The sequence below is a fragment of the Vombatus ursinus genome, unplaced genomic scaffold, assembly GCF_900497805.2.
Source record: "Vombatus ursinus unplaced genomic scaffold, bare-nosed wombat genome assembly UNPS02014909.1, whole genome shotgun sequence".
Taxonomy (NCBI): Eukaryota; Metazoa; Chordata; class Mammalia; order Diprotodontia; family Vombatidae; genus Vombatus; species Vombatus ursinus.
This window is the reverse complement of record NW_020954687.1, coordinates 349,696-371,417: the sequence shown is the minus strand read 5'-3', so window position 1 is coordinate 371,417 and position 21,722 is coordinate 349,696. Positions and strand designations below refer to the sequence as shown.

Sequence of the window (21,722 nt, the reverse complement as noted above, 5' to 3'; positions counted from 1 at the left end):
AAGAGAAGAGAAGAGAAGAGAAGAGAAGAGAAGAGAAGAGAAGAGAAAAGAGAGGATTTTTGATTTAAGAGATTGGCTTTTCTTTCTACATCCAAACCCTGACCAGAGAAAAATGTTTCGTTTATTCCCTGGTCCACTCACCCCCAGAAATGTGAAGCAATGATTGAAAGTGAAATCAGTTTCTGTATACAACCTTAAGAAGTAGAAGACCATCCAAAACTTCCACTGGGATACAAACTGTCACTAGCCACTGTTTGGAGAAAAATGCATTTGCCGAAACTGACTGAAACTTATTGTTAGCCAAATGTTTTCTAAGCTGTAGTTTTCAATAAATGCTCAAATTACCGAATTGAATTTCAAGGCTACATCCAAAACTTACATTTGTAAACTCAACTACATATATAATATATACTTAGTTTTGTTATTTTTGCTTCTGCATTTTCTACTCATTACTTATTCTTACCATTTTCACACTTTGGAGCCGGACAGCCCATTCGGCGTCTCAGATTATGAGTTCTGGCTTCTGGAGCCTCTCCTGGTTCTGTTTTAATATTAGTAGCCTTTAAAAAGTAACAAATTAATATTTCATTAAATTAGTACATTCAAATATTGTAAGTGAAAGCTAAAGGTACTTATTTACAATGAAATTGTAATTTAGCTATTTCTTTCCAAACATATGCCACCAATCTTACGGAAATACCATTTAACTTATCTGGGGAGTCTATACAGAATTCCATATTGTTAGGGAGAATGAACAACATAGATGAGAAGATCAGGCATGAATTCTAAGAACTACTGCGTAACAAGTGGCCTCAACTCTCTCTCTCCTCATGCCCTATCCCCCAACATCATAGTGCCACCTTCTTTTTTTGCCTTCTCATTCAGTCACCATCAGGCAAAGGCCCCAGTTATCATATAGCTGGCATGTTAACATACTTTAACTTGGCCTACTGTCCATTACCACTTGGAAAGAAACCATTTCCATTATGATTTTATATTCATTTCTGTTAGTAACATTTTTCCCTTGAACATCTTGCCCCACATTACTGGCCATTTTTTTCTTTCTTTTTTTTTTTTTTTAAAGCTCTACAGATGGCCTAGAATCTAGTATTTGTATGTAAACATCTCCCTTAGGGAGAGAATTCCAAAAATTAGAATAAGATTCTAGAAGAGAGCCTGAATTCAGTCTGAATCTAGACCAGGCTGGTAGGTGGGACTGAAAAGACTGCAGGGAACAGATGGTTGGGAGCTATGATCTGGAATGGGGAACTGGAAACAGAGTTAGAAGGAGGGCACAGGCACCTGGGCCAATGGCTGCCTGAGGTGAAGATGCTACTCAACACTAGGCTAGCCTTCAAAATAGCAGCATGTCATTGTGAATGGACCTTCAAGACTCTACAGAGAGTCTCGCTCTTGCTCTTGCAGAGGAAACTAAGGATCAGGGGACCTGGCCAAGACTGATATGGGGAGGCCTAGGACCATATGCAGTTGCACCAGGCCCTATCTGGTGACAGGGATCCTTGGCAACTGGGGCCAAAGCCTCAACACAGAGCAAAAAGGCCTTATTTTAGCAACAGTCACTCAGTAACAGAATTTTCTTTTCTCTTTTGCAACTGTGCTTGTGTGAGTGTTTCTAGAGTCAGGAGGACCTGAGTTCAAATCTGACCTCACATGCATGACCCTGGGCAAGTCACTCAATCCTGATTGCCTCCACCACCTCCCTCCCCAAAAAAAGTGAATCTGAATCCTTTTAGAAGAGCCAGTCTTTTTCCTCAATTCATTCTCTCTGAGCCCAGAGACTTACTCATTAGGCCAGAGAGGAATTCAAAGCCTTGCACACCTCTACTTTATAACAAGTTAAGAAAAAATACTCGTCTTCCCCATGAGAATCTCAAGACAATACAATTTTTAGCTATCTTTTTTCTATTCCATCTCTTGTATTCCCTTATAAAATCCTATGTTCTATGAGCTTATACAACCTTATAGAAAAAAACTAGTTTCCCCCTCTCTCTCATGTGGCAGAATCACCTAATATCCCCTATACTTTCCAATGTTTCACAAAGATTCTACTACTGCATCACATATTTGCTTTTCATTACATATTATATCACTAACTGGGACACCTCTGAGAAAAATGTAAAGCTTTCACTTCATTTCCAGCTCCATTATTAAATAAGTTTTTATATATTTCTCCACTCTCCATATCTCCTAGCTTTAATTTCTCCAGCCTTTGTAACTAGAACCTCATAGAACTATTTTCTAGATTTTCCTGGGGCTCTAACCTCCAACTATACTTGCCTTTTTACCCAGTTAGTTAGAAAGCCACTTATTTGTCAAGGCATAATCTCAAAAATTATACGTCTCCCATATGTCCACTAGATGTAAAAAGGATTACATGCTATACGCCTTCATGAGGTTGACAGGCTTCCAAAAGTACAGAAAGTACACAAGTAAGTGACTCGGAGACATGCAAAACTACTGTTCAAAATTTCAACTGATGAAACTTCTAAGGCTCTCACCTCAGATTTCATACGTTTTGCACGACGTGCTGGGGGACACGTTTCCACAGGCTGAACTGACTGTCTCTGGGGAATATCATGGGGTTTATATTCCTTGTCCTTTGTGTCTGTGGTTAGATTTGGCTTCTGCAGACACTGAAAACAATACAATTGGATCGGTGAGATTTAGCTTCTCCTTTTAAACACAAAAGAGGCCCACATATGATTCTGTAAGGTGTGCTTCAAATCTATTGGTGAAGAACACAGAATGCATACAAACAATGATGGCTACTTGATATTACATCTATTTAAATGGCATAATGTTAAGTCTCTAGTCAAATATACCTAACATAATGATTTAAGGGTAAGATTTAATGTTGCTTTAATTTATTCAACTGACGATGATATCATTCAGAGGTTATTACCCAAGCCTATAATAATTCTGTATTGACCATGAATTGAAGATTCAAACTGCAAAGGCCCTAAAGGAATTGTTTCCGAATGAGATTGTAATAAGGACATCCATTCAGAAAAGGGTTGGAAATTTAAGACAGGAGCACCTGGGTATGCTTGCTGGATTTTAACAACAACAACTTTTACACATGGCACATTGTCCACACTGACTTTAAAATATGTCCGTAAATTCCTTATTCTAAGTAGCACAAAAGAAACTAAGGTTGAAGGAATTCTGTTACAGAAGGAACTATATATATTACCACATAAACACTATTATAAAGTAGTATAAAAAATCATAAAGCAAAGCAAAAACAAATCATTTTCATAAGCAGTGAACTGGCAATGCTTATCTTTAATCTTGCTGAGGTTATGTCCTTGTCTCCTAAAAGCCAAATCAACATTATTCCTATACACTTACTTCTAAATTTAAAGATAATTTTAAAGCTTGTGGAAGCAAAGATCACAGGAACCAAAAGGTATTTCTTAATGATATCAGTTGAGTCCCTCCTCCCGCCAAAAGTTAATTGTCAAAAACAAAATTCAAGAGATGAGATCCAAGAGTTTTAACTTGATTATTACTGATCCATCACTACCATTATCAGAAGATGATGTGTGTATTAAAACAGGAATATTTAATCTGTTGGTAAGAATAAGCTGAAATATGCACTCTCTGTAAAGAGGGTTAAGAATCACTTTAACAAGACACTTATGGAGAACCTTTCTAGGACTAAGATATGAGTAACTTCTATTAGCATACACTTATACTATTAGAATTGAGTCCTTAAACTCTCAAAAGATTTGGATAAAATATTCTTGGATAAACAATTCTAGGGCATAGAAAAAGACAAAAGAAAGAAAAGAAAAGCATACATAGCGCTATAAATTGAAATTGCAAGTCTCTCAGCTTGATAAGATATCTTATCCTGATAAGAATTTTCAGCTGTAAGAAAATCATCAGAACAATGCATCACAATCCTAGCACTTAAATCAAGCTATTTATCTCTGAGTGAAATGCTGTAAAGCAGGTCAAATTTCCTATAAAAACTAACTAGATGGTTATCAATTATATGTGGCCAACACACTAAGGCTCATTAATCTTAAAAAAAAAAAAAAAAGCTAAAGGCTCTTTAATCAACTGTGTGAGTTTTAGAATTCTAGGAAACACTAGATATTTTACAGGTCAGGAGAAATTGGGGTCTAAATGCTGCTTTTGATTGTCCAAAGGAAACTCACAAAGCCTCAAGGTTATACAACAGCCCTAAGCATTTAAGTCTGAACTTCCCTCTTCTTTGCTATTGAAGGTTTTAAAACAACAAAAAAGGCTCTAAACAAGTTAATTCCAATTTTAATAAGAGGAAGGGTAAAGACCTACTTTAAAAAAATTTCTTCCCAATTTCTTGGCAAAGTCAGCTCTGGCACAAGATGCAAGTCTGGGAGTGATTAAAAAAATTGATCCCACATGGTATTATTAAAGCCTGGCACTACCACCAATGGACACAGAAGTTCAGGTACTAAATGCAGAGAGATTGTTTGGATCTCCTGCCACAATTCTCTATGAGTAGGAATTCTGTTTGGAGCCTGCTTCGTTCCAGAGCAACAGTGTTCTCCAAATATGAAGGGGGGAAAAAAATCAAGTCCACCAGATATTTATTTGACTTCAAAATATTACTTAAAAGCACTTTTATCTGTTTCACACCTGATACCATCAAATACTGTGTCTAATTTTAATTTTATTGGGGAAAGAAGATACAAGGGTGGTAAGCCTTAAAAGGTAAATAGATTCTCTCAAGGATGTTTCTCAAAGAGATTTAGAGAACAAGGTTACAGTTAGACAAGTTTGGTACGTAATTAATCCCCACATTATTTTTCCAATTAAACCTCTGCCCCCCACCTCCAACTCCCCAATAACTGTTAGCCCAGCAGTTCTCTACTATGGAGGCAACTCTATCAGGCTTAATTTCTTTTATCTATTTTTTTACTCTCCTTTTCCTGTCAAGCTAATGTACTCATTAACTAAAAGATACCTACTCCACTCATTCTAATATTCCTTAAGAATGCTTTAGCAATACAAATTTAATCCGAAAACACATTTGCTCAAGATTAAGACTGAGTGAGACCAAATACAATTTAAATAATTCCATTTCCCCAAGCCAGAAAGCACTCTTCCTCTTCGGGTGGAAAAACAAATGAAAAAAAAACAGATGCTTGCAAGAGTTGGTGCCATCAAATTTGCAGGAAAATTTACATGGATGCTAGACACATGAAGCATCCTTAGAGAGCAGGATAACTCCTAGGCCTTCTGAGTTTTGTTCTTAATGCCCTTGTTCAGAGTGGCTAGAGACAATTTTAGCTGTGCTGCATCAATAAAAGCTCTGGAAAGGCAAAAAGCTCTAGAGGTCTCACTCACCACCCAAGTAAAGTCTATTTCAGCTTTGACAGCAATCCACAGAAGGTCAATACCCTACAAGATAAGAATGAGGGACTTCCCTTCCTCTTGCAGTTTTCCTCTGACACCATTATAGATCTCCATCAAACTTTAAGGGACTTTGGCTGAGAAGCAGCTCACTTGAAGGCTGAAGTACTTTGCTGCTCTGGCCCGGAAAGAGAAGTTAAAAGCACATATCCAAAAGGATCCAAAAATCAACATCCTCCCCAAAAACCAAACCACCAAAGGTTCCAGTCCTGGTTAAAACAGCAAAGAAAATGAGTAACTGGAAACCAGCACAGGATCTGTCTGTGTGGCAATACTGGCTGGGGTTGAAGGAGACTAGGGCCCCTAAAGTATCAAGAATCAAAGCAAAAGAAAAAAAAAAACAACACAAAGCACTATAACACACACACAATGAAAGAGGCAAATAAACCACATTTGTTTGTTTAGAAAGCCAAATGAAGCCTGCACATCCGGCACATCAGAATGGGGGCAATGATGACAACCGTGCAGAAGAGACAGCTTTCAGGCACGTCAGATTTAAAACAAAAACAGCACAACAATAAAAAGGAAACGTACCTTTTCCAGAACGCCATGATCCACTAAACACATCAGTTTGGAACATATGTCAGGTGCCTATTGCAAGAGAGAGCTTGGAAAGTTACACTTAACAAAAAGTGGGGCCACAAAAAATGAGGTTGCAAGCAGCCCAAATGGGTCTCCTGCCTTTGTTGCTGTTTCCTTCCACACTGACCAGGCTGTAAGAAGGGGCCTGATGCCGTGGGTCAGAGGCTGCATCTCTCCACGTACTGGCTACCCGATTCATTATGCACTAAGGTTTGATCCTATACTACCTGAGCCACAGAGGCTCCTCAAACAACACAATCCTGAATAGAGTACAAAGGAGAGCCAACTCTTGAAAAATTAAAATCTATACAATTTTAATAGTGTGAATTCACTGGTTCATACTGGGAAACTGGTATAAAAAATAAAAAGAATTAACATACAGTTCTGCCCCATTTCATCCAATATGTTTATTCCTACAAAAACACTGGCATAACACATCTGAAACTTTCAGACCTATCAGCTTATTATTCACTTACATTCTGTTGTTTCTGAAAATGAAATTGCTACATTAATTGGATCAGGCTTCGTTGTTATATAAAGCATAGAAAACTGAGAACCTGCAAGAATCAAGCATTAAAGGCTGTAAACACTCATGATCCTATAAAATCACCTTTCTTAACTTCTTGACAAGAATGACTTATTACCAAACCTTATTAACACATCCTTGAAAACACATTAAAGCAACTATGGATAATCCTTGAGGATAGTACCTCCAGTGAACAGAATTTCCATATTTCTTCTTAAATCAGAGACTTTTAAAAAGTTGTTTTTTGTTTTGTAAAGCCCAGAACTAAAATCTGCTCTCTTGATCAGGCTTTAAAGGTATGATTAGGAGAACATAACAAATGTCAACAGACCTAAAGCCTTTCCTCTCTTAAAATAAATTACCTTGTCAAGAAAGATATTATACTGGGAAAAAAAATTACAAAGATCTTCTATCCTACTACTGATCTCTACTACCTTCTGAAAATCTCAATGAAGAGCCCATCTGACAAGAGAATGAGGGGGCAGGTATTTCTTAGGCTGTACTTCATAAAAAACAACCAAGTACACAAAAGTAAAACAGGTTTGAGGTAAGAACCACAAGACTTCATTCAACAACAAGTGTAAGACAAAATGGCACATTTATTCAACTCATTTGATGAAAGATGCTTCCCTTAATTAGTAACAAATTGCAACCTAACATCATAAGATACTACCCAAGATATTTTGTGCTATCTAAGAGTAAATCATATATAATGCTACACTTCATCAAAGTAGTTCACTGCTGAAAATATAAAATACTGATATTCTGAACAGAATCTTTGAAAAATGGTTCAAGGTCATTTCTCTATTTCCACCTCTTACCCTTCCTCCAAGGAAAACAACCAGGAGTTACTAAAACAAGGTTTCAACTACCAACCAATACTCACCAGCAGACTAGCTCCAGATTGAAATAGGTTGTAGGGATAAAGGATTCGCTCATAATGTGCTCGAATGTGTGAGCCCACAGCTTTGCCTGGAGCAAATCCCATCTTGGTGGCAATTTTGGTCCATTTTCTCTCTTTGCAGACAACATCAAATCCACCTTCTTCTGCAACTAACTATTAAATAAAATGGAAAAAAATACATTCATCATTCAAGTGTCATACACCAAGGACAAAATTTTCTTAGTCATCTGTTAGAGAATTTCTAAAAAGCACATTATCATGTCTGAATAAATCACCAAAATTTAAGAACTTAATTTTCCTTCATTTTCCCATAGTATGGAAAATAAATCTTCCTTTCCACACTATTACAATGAATGTTTAAGCATAAAACTAAGAAAGAGGTTTTCAAGGAATGTTTTCTTGTATCAATTTAAACTGGTTGAAGTGGGTGCTTTTAACAAGGATGAAATGTTTAACTACACCCGAGGTGGGCTCACCTTGCCAATGGGGAGAGGCTAGAAAGGGCTCTGCATCAGATTCCTGGCAGAAGCTACAAGCTCACTCCCCAGTCACAAGCTAAAGGAGAGCTAGTTAGGACAGTAAGGTCTCCTGGTCATTTATAGATGGATTTGGGCTTATCTAGGATAAAATTCCCATGCTCGTTGTACTCCAAAGTTTACCATATTTAGCTTCCTACCTTTTAGTGGCTAGTAAAGTTATTTTGAGAAAGCCTAACAGCTATCCTGTGTGAACTAAGGGGTAAGCAGTAACATCCAGGAGGCTGGAGAATCTTGGGTAGGTGGAGTTAGGACTTCTTAGTAGGTAATTATTACCATCAACAGACTAAAAGACTGAAGAAAATTCCCATGTTGTTTCTGGGGAATGACTTTGCAGCCAGTCCTCTCCTACCTAGAGTTATTCCTCTCCATTCACTCAAAGCACTTAAAAAAAAAATGGACAGTGAGGTTGGGGTGGTGGGGAATAAAAGGATTTACAGCTTGTATTACCGCTTTGATAACATTTATAAGGGCCTAGTAGGCATGATGCTATGCCAAATGGATGGATCCCTGTTGACAAAGAGCATACATGTATGTAATGTGTATCCTCTCTCCCGATTTAGGAATTACCCCCCCCCCAAAAAAACCCAGTAAGTAGGGTATATGTAGGAGGAGCTGCATCAGCACTGAAGATCTAGCCCCCAAGGACACAACAAGGAGCTGTGATAAAGTCACAAAAAAGCAAATTTAGGCTTGGTATCAGGAAAAATTTCCTAACGCTTGGAGCTTTATAAAAGTAGAATTGGCTGCCTCAAAAACAGCGGGTTCCCTGTCGATGGAAATGTTCAAGAAGAGACTGGAAAACCACTTGTCAAATTTATTAGAGATTACTTCTATCTATGAGTTGGACAAAATGACCTCTAAGGTCTGTTCCAACTCTCCACCTATCTAAATATACTAGCAAGTCCTGATCTAATGCCTAAGACACCCTGCACTGAGATTAGCTCACCTGAAATAAAACCATTTTTTTTCTTTAAGAATGTAAAGAACTAAAAAATTTTTTTTAATCTAAAAAAATTTTAAAAAAAGGAAAAAAAAAGATTAACAGGAAACATGATTTACCAGTACACCTTAAACTAAAAATAGAATATTACTCAATTTTTTAAATACTTAAACAAACTCCCTTACCCTGTTAAGCTGAAATAAATCCAGTATCTTCCTTTCAACATGTGGAATTTTTAAAGTACATCCTTGGAGTTCCCAAAACTTTGCAATCTGGTCCAGAAAATTCAGTTTTACCCGAGTTTGAGCCTAGAAAACAAAGAATTATGCTATAACTTAATTTGGCTCCAAAAAAAAATAACCACAGTTCACCTACAAAAACAATTATGCTTTCATTTACACCTCACAGAATTTCCAAAAACTTTGAAAAATATACATGCAAGTATTCACATATGGCTTCAGCATTTGTGAAAGTGGTTTGCAAGGAATAGGACTAGAGTTTTAAAGCATATACCTATATGTATATATATACCTATATGTATATATGTATACATATAAAGCATATAGACAGCTTAAAGCATAGTATATTCTGCATTACAGGTCAATAGAAAAAACTTTTTTAAACTATTATTTCTGTAATAAAAGGAAGTGATAATTCACTTGAAAAATCCTATGCTCTGAAAGCAAGGGCTGAAGAGTTGTTTCATTTAAAGGAAACATAAAATAGATCCTGTCCTGAAGAGGTGATTTAAAGTTACTTTGGGAAGCTAAATTTTAGCCTTTCTAATTTTTTTCTTTTACATTTAAATGTCAACATTAAACCTCCCCAGCTTGGTCACCTTTCAACCAATTATGTTAAAATCCTACTCTCTGAAAGCAAACATTTACTAAGTAAACATTTATTAAGCTCCTACTGAAAAGAATCTATCAGGACATGATCCTTGCCCTCAAGGAACTCACAAACTAGCAGGGGTGACAGAACAAGCACCAAAAAAAAAAAACAAAAACCCTCCTAATAAACTGTTGTGTGAAGAGGCCAGAAGTGCAAAGCACTTTCAAAAGAAAAGCTGGTACAGTAGGAACAAAGGACTGACTGTGGAGTCAGAGATACTAGGTTCAAATCCCACACTTAACTACTGAAGTTACCTTCATTTAAATCATCTTTTAAAATAGACAGCTGGCTCCTGGGGGTCCCTTCCAGGTCTATGTCTATGATCCTTTGATCTCAGGACCCTGTGAACTTACGTCTATTATGAGACTTGGTTTTCAAAGCACCTACACACCCGTTAATTCACTGTATTCTGACAATGAGGTAGCCAGGGCAGGACAATTCCCATTTTCTAACTGGAGAAAAGGCTGAGAGACACAAAGGCAATCTGCTCAAGCTCACACAACAGAATTGGGACTCTTCAACCCAAGTCTATGTCCTAAAATTTGGCCCTTTATGGCCTAGAAATCCTTCTCTCTACCTAATATCCTAAAGCTGTGATAAGTTACTAAAAAGACTGAATTATTTAAGAGTAAAGAGAAACTGAAGAGTTGTACCCTTTTAACATACCACTTCCAGTATCAAAGCTGACACAGCTTCTTGAAACCTGTACTTGGTTTTAGATTGCAAATTCTTGTAATTCTATAAAAAATGTTCCTTTAAGTTAATTTGATCCATCCAAGTCAAGCTGTCAATTCTTAATGGCTAGCCCTGCCTATTCTATTCTTTAGACTCCTGGTACCTTAGGTCCCCAAGGATTTCCCAAAAGTACCCTATTTCCAAAGTGATAAAATATTACATGTATATTTATTCCAGATATTTGTATATCTGGAAGAAAACTGGAGCCAAAGAATTATTTCAAAAGGCAACTGAAGACGTAGGACTGGAGCTCAAGGATACTGCAGTTGGATATAGAGATCTGGGAGCCGTCTGCACAGAGATTATAGTTAAATTCATGAGAGCTGATGAGATTACCAAGAAAGGGTACAGTAAGAAATGCTTAACCTGTGGTCCATGAACTTGTTTTATATTTTGACAATGGTTATTTCAGTTAATTGGTTTTATGCATTTAAAAACATTATTCTGAGGAGTACACAGGCCTCAACAGACTGCCAAAGAGTATAACACATGCAAAAAAAGGTTAAAAATCCTTAGTATAGAGAAAGAAAAGAAGACTGTCTGGACTAGAGCTCTGGGGAACACCCAGAGAGACTGTGATAGAAAACCAGCAAAGAAAACTGAGAGACAGGTAGGAAACGAACCAGGATAAAGTATCTAGGAGGACAAAGTGGTCAATAGTGTCAGTTGCAGCTGATAGGTAAAGAAAGATTAAGCCTAAGAAATGAGCATCACAATAAGAGATCATTGTTAACTTAGGAGAGAGCAATTTCAGAACGAGAACAAGAATGAGTGTAGAAAGCTTTTTCAAAGGTGAAGGCTTTTTAAGACTTGTAGAAACTTAGGCATGTTTGAAAGCAATAGGAAAGGAAGAAACAAGTTGAAGAGGAGAGAGGATGGAAGGACAAGAGAGACAAAGGTAAAAAAAAAGATGGAGGAAGAAATAAGAGGGAATGAGAGGTCATTTCTGTCAGACGGTAGGGGGATAGAGTAGGAGTTGATGTGAAAGAGCTTTGAAATGAAGAGATTGGGAGGAAAGGAAGCTCACACATTGAGTAGTCTCAATTTCCTCAGTAAAAGAGAGGCAAGGTCCTCAGCTGAGAGTAGAGGCAGAGATGTGGGAAGCTTGCGAAGGGAAGACAAGATTTGGAATAGCTTCCACGGGAGGGATCAATTAAAAAGGAATAAAGGACTCTCTGGTTGCAATGAGGGCCCAGTTGAGTTTGAATGATATAAATTTATCATGTGACCCATCAGCACACTTGTAAGGCTTCCTCCGGACTCATTCAGTACCTCCTGAGTAAAAACAGAAGCAGTGGATAATGAGAGTAATCCACAGCTGATATTTAGGGCAAGGAGAGTGATGAAAAGGGACAGGGCACCAAGTATGGCTAAAATGGTTAACTGTTGAGCTGAGGCTGGAGGGGGAGGAATGTGAAGTCAGGGTAATGGTCTGAAAAACTACTGAAGGGCAGTGATGAGAGGTCTCAATGAGATTTTTTCCTCAAACAGGTTAAGGAATTGGTGCAGAATGGGGAGAGATGCTATCATAGGCTATGAAAAGACAAGAGAATGTCAGAATATTTAATTAGGGAAGTGAAATATTTATGGCTCAAGGTAAAATCTAGAGTCGATGAGGAAGACAAATCAATGGGATTTGGGGGAAGTTGAGGAATTAAGACATTAGGGAGTTTGAGAGAGCATCTAAGTAGATATTAAAGTTCTCTAGTACAAGGACCAGAGTTAGGGAGGAAGAGGAAGATGGTGAACAAGCTACTGAACTCCGTGAGAGAAAAGAAAGAAACAGCTGTCCAAAACCATATGAAAAAATGCTCCAAATCACTTTTGGTGTTGTTTAGTCATAGTGTCTGACTGTTCATAACCCCATTTGGGATTTTCTTGGCAAAGATACTGGAGTGGTTTGCTATTTCCTTCTCCATATTACATTTTATATCTCTCATATTACAGATGAGGAAACCGAGGCAAAACAAATCACTAGAGAAATGCAAATTAAAACTCTGAGTTCCACCTCACATAAATCAGAATGGCAAAATCAACAAAAAAGAAAAAAGACAAATATTGAAAGGGACTGCAGAAAAACATACACATTAATGCACTGTTGGTGGACCTGTGAATTGGTCTATCCATTCTGAAAAGCAATATGGAACTATGCCTTAAGTTCCTAAGTTGTGTGTGCCCTTTGACCTACTGATGCCCATTCCCTAATAAGGAGACCAAAGAAAGAAGAAAAGGTACAATAGGGACAAAAAAAAAATTCATAGCAACTTTTTTGGTAGTAGCAAAGAACTGGAAATTAAGGGGGTGTCATCAGTTATGGAACAGCCTAAGAAATCTTGGTATATGATTTGACATTATTGTGCTGTAAGAAATTAAGAAAAGATTCAGAGAAACCGACAAGACTTATATGGACCAGGCAGAGTGTAATGAGTAAAAACAGCAGAACTGATACTATTAACATCAACACAGTAAAAACTGTGAAAGACTTAAAAACTCTGATTAATGCAATGACCAACCAGGATTCCAGAAAAATGATGATTAAAAGTGCTGCCGCCCACATGGACCTGATGCAGAATGAGATACATATTTTTGGAAAAGGCCAATGTACGAATTTGTTTTGCTTAACTATGCATTTTAGTTACAAAGATTTTATATGGGAGTGAGGTGGGAGGTGTGGGGAAGCAGGGGAGAGAAAGTTGGGGTGTATGGAAAATGAAAAATTTTGTTACTTAGAAAAAAATTAAAAGAAATCTGGGGGGATCTATATGAAATGATGTAGAGGAAGAGAAAGTAAATGCTTGTTAACTGCAATAAGTAGACAGATAAGATAGATAGACAGATATAGATAAATGAAATGAAATTTTTAAAAAGAAAGAAAGAAGGGAAAATAATCTGGGGGTCAATAACTACTGCTCCCATAATTCAGATTGGATAGAAAGCTTTGAGGTTGCTGAGGAAAGAAGATTAAGGCAGAGTCTGGAAGTAAGAATGAGAATCAACTAGAACTCCTCCTCCAGGACCAGGGAGTTGTGAAAGAAGGCATATTCACTGGGGAAGAAGAAACCTACGGACATATTGTTGTCAGAGGACATCCAAGTCTCTGTGAGGGATGACAGAAGGCATGTTAGAAAAGGTCCAAGATGAATTCCAGAGAGCCCAGCAGAGGAGTGGACAGAATTAGGGGAAAGGAGAAGAGATGCTAAAGACAGTTTTTTTTCCTCCCCTAAATGGCTGGTGTTAAGTACAGAGATAGGGAAAGCAGCAAGAAAAATCATGGGGTAGCAGTGGCATAAAACTGCAAAGCAGGCCTGCTCCTTCAATTAGGCTGAAGGTAGAAAAGGGGTTAGGGGAGGATTGGGAGGGGAGAGCAAGAGGAAATGGTGAGTGGTGGGTCATCTCCTCTGAGGACAGAGAGCTCTGGTCAGCAGCCAAGCCTGAGTCTAGGTTCAGATGGGGCCTACTGTATGTAGGTGCTCTTCTTCCTCCTTTGGAGTGACTGATTTTATAAAATCTGGTTCAATGCGTAAGACTGGTAACTCTTTCGTTATTCTAGAAATTAAGGTACATTCAACCAATGTACCATAATGGTAACAAGTCTTAGAATAATACAGGCAATTAGAAAAGAACAACATTCATGATCTCACCTCCAATTCATTCAGTCTCTGGATTCGAGGGGTAAAATGAAGTTTATCAACATCACATGCAAATGGTGGTTGCCAGGCCTAAAAGAAAAGAGAAAGCAATTAGAAGATGACATGTCATTAAGCTCCAATTTTTAGAATTCAAATCTAATGCATGTGCAAACCTACAAGGGCTCGACAGAAAAGGGGGAGAAATTACCCATTCTCATTACAGCTATACAGTTATCCCTTTCACATCAATACTTTCCCCATACAGTCAAAATAAGAAATTAAATGGGAACTTTGGGGGAGTTTTGCAGAACCCAAAGGTAACACAGAAAAAAGTTTAGAAACTCATAAAGGCATAAGATACATGTACAGTATTATATAATAAAGAAAAAAGAGAAGGAAATCCACAAAATCAGAAGACTTCTCTGGCATAAAAGGACAGTCAAAAAATTTAAGGCTCCCATAACCACCAAGACGTGAAAGGGATAACTATATATCTACAGAAGTTACATTTCTGACAAGTATACTGTAAACTGACTTTTGGATATTCTTTATTACCACTGACAGCAAAAAAAAGAAAAGGTAAAAAGTAAAGTGTTTCCAAAACATAATAAAAATCATCTTATAAATAAGGTAAATCTTAAAACACATTATAACCACACACACCCCTCACCAAAAAAAAAAACCAAGCTTTCCTGAAAGACTATTGACACTACTCAAGGAAGATTGCAAAGCAAGAACATAAACTGGCTAGGATTATTTCTCAGTTGGCTCAGGAGTTGCAAAGAAAACCAGTGGCTTGAAGTCTAAGAAATCAGTAGGACTAGACTATAACAAAAAAAGAAAATGACCAACGCTACAGGGTTTGTCAGAAAACAGTGACACTAATATGCTGTTGGTGGAACTGTGGATTGGTTTACCCATTCTGAAAAACAACCTGTTACTATGCCCAAAAAGCTATTAAATTGTGCATACCTTGTGACCCAGAAACATAGCCATTATTTCTATTACCCCAAAGAGATCAAAGAATGAGGAAAAGGACCTATCCATACAAAAATATTTATAACAGTTCTTTTTGCGGTGGCAAAAAACTGGAAGCTAAGGGGGTGACCATAAATTGGGGAATGGCTGAACAATATAAATATGATGGAATATTATTGTATTGTAAAAAATAATAATAATCTGGTGCTTCCTACCCTTCCAGTTTTACCTCCCCTCAGCACCACGCATAACCTGCACTCCCATGAGCTTCAAGCACTCAAGAAGCTTTATTTTCAAAATATTTCAAGGACAAGATACCAAAAATAATCTAAAATATCATGAACAGCATTTTAATCATAAACAGGCAACTAAAAAGATACCATAGCACTACCAATCCATCTCTATTAAAAGCATTCATGTCTTTGTAGTATATGCACCTGGGTAGACTACATCGAAACAGGTAATTTTCTAAAGAGTATACCCTCATAGGCAAAGAAGTGACTAAAAGGTTTATATAGCTTAAGAGTCCACAATGCTGATAATAAAAAATCATTTGAATCTCTACAGCAGTCTTTAAATGTCTTTCCCCCAAGTGTCTCATTCATGTGTTGATAATATAAATTTTTTTTTTTTAAAGAGACTAGGTCTCCCCCTCTTGACCAGGCAGAAAGGCAAGGACTACTCAAGAGTTAATTTCAATATTGTTCAGCACAGGAGCTTTGAACATCCTCAGGCAATCTAATAATCCCCATCATGCCAGCCACCCAATGACTCCCTCCACTCACAGTGCTGATATACTTTAGTGTAGACAGACACCCAATTAACTCAGCCCACTGAAGTTTAAAATACTGAAGTTCAAGACATCTGCCCGCCTCAGTGTCCCCAGAAACTGAGATTACAGACATGTGAGATCAAGCCAGGGTAGATCACATAAAGTGCTATGATAAATAGATATAACTGCTTAGAGTTCCTCACAATGTGGACAATAGGAACCAAAAATTTTAACTGAGTCTTCCTGCACAAAGTCAGTCAGCTTTGTGAGATATTGCATGTCAGTTTACAAGGACACTAATGCTCTAGGTGTCTAAGCACTAAACAAATACTTACAGAAGATTATTCTTCAAAATATAAATCACAGCAAACTATCAGCATTCATGGTAATCAAGTGTGAGAGCAACAGACAGTTGTCACTCAGTTTTAAGTTGACCATTGTTGACTGCAAAACTCTATCCCTAAAGAATTATTTCTTAGCTGGAGCCTTTGATGTTAGGCTAAGGTAAAGGTGTTGTTGGCATAGCTTGCTTTGGTGACACAGTACCTTGATTTCTGGACGATCAAGGGCTTTACAGTAGAGAAGACAAAAGACTCAACCTCTTAAAACTGGAGAATTTGAACAGCAGGAAATAGTTCACAAAGAACAAGTCAAGTAGAAAGAAGTTAACATTTACATAAACTTTCAAAAGTTTCTCATTGTAATCAACACAGTAATTCACAAGACACATGGGCATCTAAAAATTAACTTGAATACACTAAATATCAAAAATAATAGAAACTTTTAAGTTCCATGCAAGAAAACCAATCTTCCTAAATTAAGAATTTCATGTTTTGTTTTTTTTAATTTCCCTACATGGAGGTATCACATCACACCTATCAGATTGGCTAACATGACAAAACAGGACAATGGATGTTGGAGAAGATGTGGGAAAACTGGAACACTAATGCATTGTTGGTGCAGTTGTGTGAAATGATCCAACCATTTTGGAGAGCAATTTGGAGCTATGCCCAAAGGGGTATAAAATTGTGTATACCCTTTGACTCAGTAATAGCATTTCTAGGGCTATATCCCAAAGAGATCATAAAAACGGGAAAAGGATCCAAATGTACAAAAATAGGTATAGCATACCTTTTTGTGGTGGCAAAGAATTGGAAATTGAGGGGATGTCCATCAATTGGGGAATGGCTGAACAAGTTGTGGTATATTAATATAATGGAATACTATTGTGCTATAATGATGAGCAGGTGAACTTCAGAAAAACCTGTTAAGACTTACTGATGAAAGAACTGACGATGAATGAAATGAACAGAACTAGGAGAACACTGTACACAGTAACAGCCACACTGTGTGATGACTGACTTTGATAGATTGGCCCTTCTCAGCAATGCAAGGATCTAAGACAACCTCAAAAGTCTCATGATGGAAAATGCCATCCACATCCAAAGAACTATGGAGTCTGAATGTAGATAGGAGGCATACTATTTGCTCTCCTTTTCCTTTGTTCTTTTGTTTTATTGCTTCATTCTTGTACTTCCTGCAATTAATTTTAATTGTTCTTTAGATCATGACCAATGGGAAAATATGCTTAATATGAATGTGTAAGTAGAGCCTATATCAGATTTCAAGCCGTCTTGGGGGGACAGAGAAAATTTAAAACTCAATCTTATGGAAGGGAATGTTGAAAACTAAAAATAAATTATTTTAAAAAACAAAAGAATATGGGCAGCTGGGTGGTGCAGTGGATAGAGCACCAGCCCTGAAGTCAGGAGGACCTGAGTTCAAATCTGGCCTCAGACCAAACACTTGACACGTACTAGCTGTGTGACTTTGGGCAAGTCACTTAACCCCAATTGCCTTACCAAAAAAAAAAAAAAAGAAAAAAAAAAGAATAAAATAAAAATTTCCCTATATGAAAACTGACAAGATTGATATGTGAATACTTCCAAGTCATGAGACTGAAAGTTCATCAGATTGATTGCCAAAGCAATCTTCCTATACTTACTTTAGCTGTTTTCAATATTTTATATTTAAACTATGTTCAAAATAAAAGTTAGCACTTTATAATCTAAGAGCCCAGCTGTTTTTCTCAACACAAAGTATATGTATTCCTTAGGAAGGCAATTAAGTAGGAATCTGGGACTTTAAAATCCTCCAGAGGGATGAACAATCAAGTAAATATTTTCTTTATACTCAGCACCCCAGAAGTACCTAGCAATAGCAACTTGCAAAATGAAAATGAGAAATATTTGGAGAACAGGAGAAACTCTTAAGAACTATTTCACAAAATGCTCACTTCTAAAGCAAACAATGTCAAGAAAACTAACTTTCAAAGTGATCCATACAGGAAGCTATACACTTAATTACTTGGGCTAGAATGTGATACCATCAAACCTTTGATACCATCTATACAAACTAGTGTGGAGGTAATAGATAATTTAACAGAGCCAAATTAAACTTAGTTTAAACCTGACAGCCCCACCTTGCACATAATACTTTTCTAACTTTCTAATACAAAGATCTGGTCATTATTTTAAGAAACTGATAAGCAAAATGAGAAAGAATTGTCATCTTCTAAAGTGAGGACTCAATGACTCCCTACAGAGAGGGCCAATTAAAAAAATGTCAAAAAGAAACTAGTGCTTTGCCAAGAACATTAACAATCTTTTTTTTTTTTTGAGGCTTGCACCTAAACAAACCCAATCAGAACATAATGGCAAAGTTCTTACTAGTGTGAAGGCTAAGTTCTCCTAAATCAAAATTCTACTTTTTTGAATGGGAAGTCACCAAACTAGAAGGGGATAGAGACTACCAGTCAACTCTAAAGAATATTCTTTCTAGGTGTTAAGACAGATTATGCATAACAAAAGCTATATTATCAACTCTGGTTAAGTTTGAACAATATGCAGAGAACAAGACTTATATTCTTATGTTGGAACAACTCACCCCCCCAAAAAAACCCCACCTAGATGATGTATGTAGGTAGTATAAACATTAGCCCCATTTTACAGATGAGGAAATGAAATCAAAGTTTTTATGTAATCTGTCAACAGTCGGAGAACACCCAAAGAGCTGAGACTCACATGAAATGACTCCAAGTCCTTCGCTTCCTCTATTGTAAAGAAGATATGAACAAAGAGAAATTTTAAGTAGTCAAGCATAATCTTCTAAACAAAAAGATAATGATACTATCCCCATTTCTGCCTTACTTAGTGTGACAACCACCATCAGAGCAGCTCTGAGACTGTGGAACACCTGCAGGCCTGGAGGGAGGCATCCTGGGTCCAGAGTGTTTGCTCCAGAGTTTTCAGAACACCTTGAAGGGCTTCATTTCACTCTTCAGAGCCCATTATTCAATCAATTTGGTATTTCTAAATCTGACACACTCCAAATAATCTGAAAGTTTAATTATATATGACAACATGTATGTCACCTTTCCTTGTAAAGTCTTGCACATGATAGGGTCCCTCCCCCACATCTGTCCTGTCCAACAAAGCTAACTCTTCATGACGCACTCATCTCTTCCTGACATATCCAGGACTGCTAGTAAAATAAGCAATAGGGCAGTGGTGTTAGGCCAATAAAATTGTAATTACTGTAGTATTAAAATGAATACTACAGCAAATAGGCTGTTCCATGACAGCCATCCTTTCACACTAAACATGCCATTTCCTCCCCTACGGTCAAAATCAAGACTTCCTCCTTGCATGTCTCACATCCCCTCGAGTTGAAGTAAAGCAATAGTGAGGTAAACTATTTGTTTCAGTTACACCTAATGAAGTATCCTCTTATATTTTACACAACCTAATTATAAACTGGAAATCTGATCTCTGAGATACTTGCATCTAAGAATTAAAAAAGGTTTTACTTCTGGTTCTGCAGATAGCAGCTGCTTATATAAATGTGAACCTAACTTTCACAAAAGCAATTTAAAAGACTAACCAATGCAAATGTCCTGTACACCAAAGATCCAAAAATGTTTAACAATAATGAAATGGGAAGTAAAAGGGAAAAAAAAAGCTTACATTTACTTGTTAATTGCTTATTAGCCCTTCTTCATTTCTTCTGCTCAGTATGTCATATTTTTTTTTTAAGTGTTTAACAGTTAAGTTTTTAAGGTATTAAAACTGACAAATTCTGACTGGGAAAGTTATGGCTAGTAAAGGTCTCTGACAAACTAAAACACACAATTCACACTCACTCTCTTTCTCGTAGATAGAAAGAGATATGTATATACACACATACATATTTATAAAAGTACTGAAAACTTAATTACAAAGGAAATCTGCTATAACCAACCTGAGCCAACAAACAAAAACACTTATTTAAAGCATACTTTGTGCACTGACTTCAATATGGACAGCTAAACTTATATTTCTTTAATTCCGACTTTTAATATAGAACACTCCTTTACAAGCTCCTTAAATTAATATAACTTCCAGAGAGATTAGAAAGGACTAATCTATTAGAATGATCAAGTAAGTACCTTATGATAATTAATCAACATCTTTTATAATTATATTTCATTTTATATATTGTTCTGATTCTATGAAACAAATTTATGGAAGGCAAATGGGTTTGTCACAAATATTTGATAACGCTGTGTTAAAACCTATGAAAAGCAAAGTTTAAAAAGCAGTAATATATAGTGCCTGGCTAGTGAATGGCTGCTCAGAATGTTTAGTGTGCCCTCTACCGGTTCTGTACCAGCTCAGCTAGGTAAAGTATGTGTACGCAAATAACTAGTTTGGTTAACAGAACATCAATCATTCAGGAAGATCCCAAAAGACAGTCTTTTGATAATACAATTTCTATCTTTACTTCAAGTATTGGCCAGTGTTCAAAAGCCTTTGCAGAGCCAAGTTCTTCTCTTACTAAGTGTATTCACTTTTGTTGTTGTCATTCAGTCCTTTCAGTCACGTCCGACTCTTCATGGTGCCATTTGGGGTTTTCTTGGCAGAGGCACTGAAGTGGTTTGCCATTTCCTTCTCCAGATCGTTTTACAGATGAGGAACTGAGGCAAAGAGGGAGAAGTGACTTGTCCAGGGTCACACAGCCAGTAAGTGTCCGAGGCCATATTTAACTCCGAGAAGATGAGTCTTCAGGCCCAGCACAACATCCACTGCATCACCTATCTCCTCATTGTAAGTTTGTTCCTTAGCATCTTCTTTATTCTCCCAAAATCAGGATGTTTTTAGTTATGTGTCTTTCTAAATATTGACTACTCATCTCGTGTTCCATTTCAAGTAGGACTCTTTTCAAGTATTTTTCACTCTGTTGTAACAATACTTGATAAACTTTTGGGAGTAATGCCAAATACTTTATAGAAGGCAAACTTAGCAAGTTATTTAAAGGAAATCAGCTTTTCAAATCAAGTCATCCCACTTGATCCCATCACTAACAACTCTGAAGACCACCACCATGGCACACTCTTCTGCTGAACCCGCCTAGTGCTAATGATTTATAATGAAACATAGCTGTTAACACTTGGTCTAAGTTTTTGTTATTGAATTTAACTCCTACCTGGATGGGACTGTCCATGAAGGCGTCTTTCGCACAGAATGAGAGGCCAAAAAAAAAAAAGGTATTGGTCTGTCTGTCAATCAACCCAGCCCACCTCCAAAAAACTTCATTTAAATGTTATTTAAGTACTAGAGTTCCATTAAGTTTTTTATACCTTCCACGAAACCAGAAAATTACTGCCAATTATCAAAAGTGACAATATTAAGGATTGTACTACCAAACCCTAAATTTAAATAAAGTAGATTAAGTCAAAATCAAGCTACCATCTCTCCAAAC

At 37.0% G+C, this 21,722-nt stretch overlaps 1 protein-coding gene across 2 annotated transcripts in view; it reads right to left on the bottom strand.

The window, feature by feature from the left end:
• KDM5B (lysine demethylase 5B) overlaps positions 1–21,722 on the bottom strand; it is a 72,923-nt gene that overhangs the window by 33,212 nt on the left and 17,989 nt on the right. The window contains exons 2-7 of one of the 2 annotated variants that reach the window (XM_027843386.1): positions 14,186–14,263; positions 9,104–9,226; positions 7,422–7,592; positions 5,962–6,018; positions 2,520–2,654; positions 464–560 (exon numbers count right to left, since the gene is read on the bottom strand). In XM_027843386.1, the coding sequence (XP_027699187.1) occupies positions 464–560; positions 2,520–2,654; positions 5,962–6,018; positions 7,422–7,592; positions 9,104–9,226; positions 14,186–14,263 (661 nt within the window). The remainder of the gene's footprint in view (positions 1–463; positions 561–2,519; positions 2,655–5,961; positions 6,019–7,421; positions 7,593–9,103; positions 9,227–14,185; positions 14,264–21,722) is intronic. The other variant, XM_027843387.1, reaches the window with a different exon arrangement.